This window comes from Periplaneta americana, chromosome 6, assembly GCF_040183065.1.
Source record: "Periplaneta americana isolate PAMFEO1 chromosome 6, P.americana_PAMFEO1_priV1, whole genome shotgun sequence".
Lineage (NCBI taxonomy): Eukaryota > Metazoa > Arthropoda > Insecta > Blattodea > Blattidae > Periplaneta > Periplaneta americana.
The window spans coordinates 10637684-10640000 of NC_091122.1; the positions used below are offsets into that span (position 1 = coordinate 10637684).

At 38.9% G+C, this 2317-nt stretch overlaps 1 protein-coding gene across 1 annotated transcript in view; it reads right to left on the bottom strand.

The window, feature by feature from the left end:
• Positions 1–772: 772 nt before the first annotated feature.
• Positions 773–2317, bottom strand: part of LOC138700987 (serine/threonine-protein kinase 17A-like) — a 379686-nt gene continuing 378141 nt past the window's right edge. The window contains exon 7 of the mRNA XM_069827447.1: positions 773–1911. Coding sequence (XP_069683548.1) covers positions 1395–1911 — 517 coding nt within the window. The 3' untranslated portion in view covers positions 773–1394. The remainder of the gene's footprint in view (positions 1912–2317) is intronic.

Genomic DNA, 2317 nt, shown 5'->3' on the forward strand with positions numbered 1-2317 from the left:
TTTGGTTATGTTTGAGACTAAAGAAATATCTATAACCCCATAAAACTAAACATTATGTTATGCCCAGAGTGCGGATTTTGATGACGTCATCTTTTTGTCTTAGCATCCTTTGCAATGTCAGTAAACATATAAATCCTGGATACAAGTTGTTGGTTACAGAAATGTACAGTTTTACGTAATTCTTTGCTGTTTTAATCTTTTAAGTCATTTTTTAAATTTTGAGGATCTTTTTTGTCTTTTTTTAAATTTTGAGGGTCATGGAAAGATTTATTGAAACAGATACAGCAATTGTTGAGTTATTTTTCAACATATCCCCCACCGGAATTGAGACATTTGTCATAACGTGAGATCAACTTACGTCATACAAGTCTGCCACCTGGGATCAGAACCAATGTATGATAACCATCTGCGTCTTTCTATTGATACCATGATGTTGCAAATGTCTCAAATCCGGTGGGAAAGACGGTGAAAAATTATCTCAATATTTGCTGTACCTGTTCCAATAAATCTTTCCATGAAATTGTGTTTTCTTTCTGTAAACGGCCCCAGGACGGACGGCCCTCGTAGAAACAAATGGGTTTATGCAATACCAGATAAGGATTATTTTAATCAGATGTCCACATATGAATCACGTTTCTAAAACTTCACTTTTTGCAAAGAAAAAAATTATTTTTCTGAAACAAATACTGTACTATAGGATAGATCGTCTGAAAAAGTATTTCTCAACTTTTATTCCTTTTGATTGATTTGTCAATGATTTTTAATAGAAAAATTGTCTGTTTTAGGTTATGTCTCGTACGACTACATTTCATTCTTTTGTGATAATTGTCAATGAGCACTTTTCTACGTACACAAAATGAAACTTCTTACAAAATAGAAATATATCCATGATAACAATTTCTAGTACCCCACTTAAATTTACTACAAAGTAATGTACCTATATTTTTCTCTCTAATTTTGCATTGAATGCCGATATAATTTAAATCTCTGAGATAAACTCGTGCCCTTCCTCGCACGTTGCAACAAACACCACAGAAAAAACTGTTGCTTTTCATTTGATTTCATATTACAGAATAAAAGTACTGGCAGTCGTTATCCAGTCGGGATGCCGGGAGAGTAGTATTAATGAGCACAGTGACGTCCATTGCTACCAACTACGTCCACATCTGCTATATACAGGGGGGGCCAACACTATCTCTCCACAACACGTGTCTATTTTTGGTAATAGCAGCAAGGTCGAAGCATACAAACAGCATCCTATAACAGCGGTGTCTGCGCTTAAAACATCTCACGAATTTTCTTTCCTTTTACAAACCATTGCAGACAGCCGATGGCCAGCAACGCTGTAACCCTGCAAACTAATTGCACTTTTAAAAAATTTGTACATACTTGTTCTAGCAGATGATAGCTCTATCTACCGTTATTTCAACGGGTGAATTGTTGATGCTGGAATGATGATGCTGTCTGCCCATACGCAGGATCTCCGGTGTTCTAGGTGTCGTGTGCAGGTGGCAGCACTGAGCCCCGCATTGGGCGCACGATAGACACGATGCCATGGGATAGGAGGCCCGTCTATCTTCCGAAGAATTCTTGGGACGCTTATGGACTGGAAGTTCTTCTGTTTCTTCTGCATCAGAGCCACGCAGGCCATCCGTACCCTTACCATCGCTGACATCTGGACTGTGAACGCCATCTTTGCTGTTGCTGCTTCCGTTCGACAGGCTATAAGAAGCAGCCACCCCGTTCACTCTATGGGATGAGCCGTTGGACACTCCATTGCTCTCGGGAGGTTGCTCCGATTTGCTGGGTGCCTCCGTACTGGCTGGGATTGGAAGCGATGACTTCTCAACAATGCAAGCTGACTCTGACAGCCATGGATGATCTAGGCATTGCCGGGATGTGAGGCGATTACTGGAAAACAAGGCAATAGACACAATTATTATATGGTCCATATGACTGCAGAAAGGAAGGACTAAAGTAACAGAGTACTGACATACTAGGAGCTTCATCAGAAAACACCTCCTATTCTACACTAGATTAAAATTAATAATTCTTCCTTTTTCTCCTTGTCCTCAGAGCCAAGAGCTGAATTCTAGTCTATTTTGTCCTGATGCCCATAATAATAATAATAATAATAATAATAGTAAACCCCCCCATTGAGGGTATCCCTTACGGACTCAGTATATCCTCAAAAAAAATTACTATACATATGTAAACATAGATATTAAATTTTAAAGAAGGGAAACAAAGAAAAGGGCGTGAAAAATTACAACTGCTATTAATGTGGCACCATGTGATTAATTAGGATTTGGCAGGA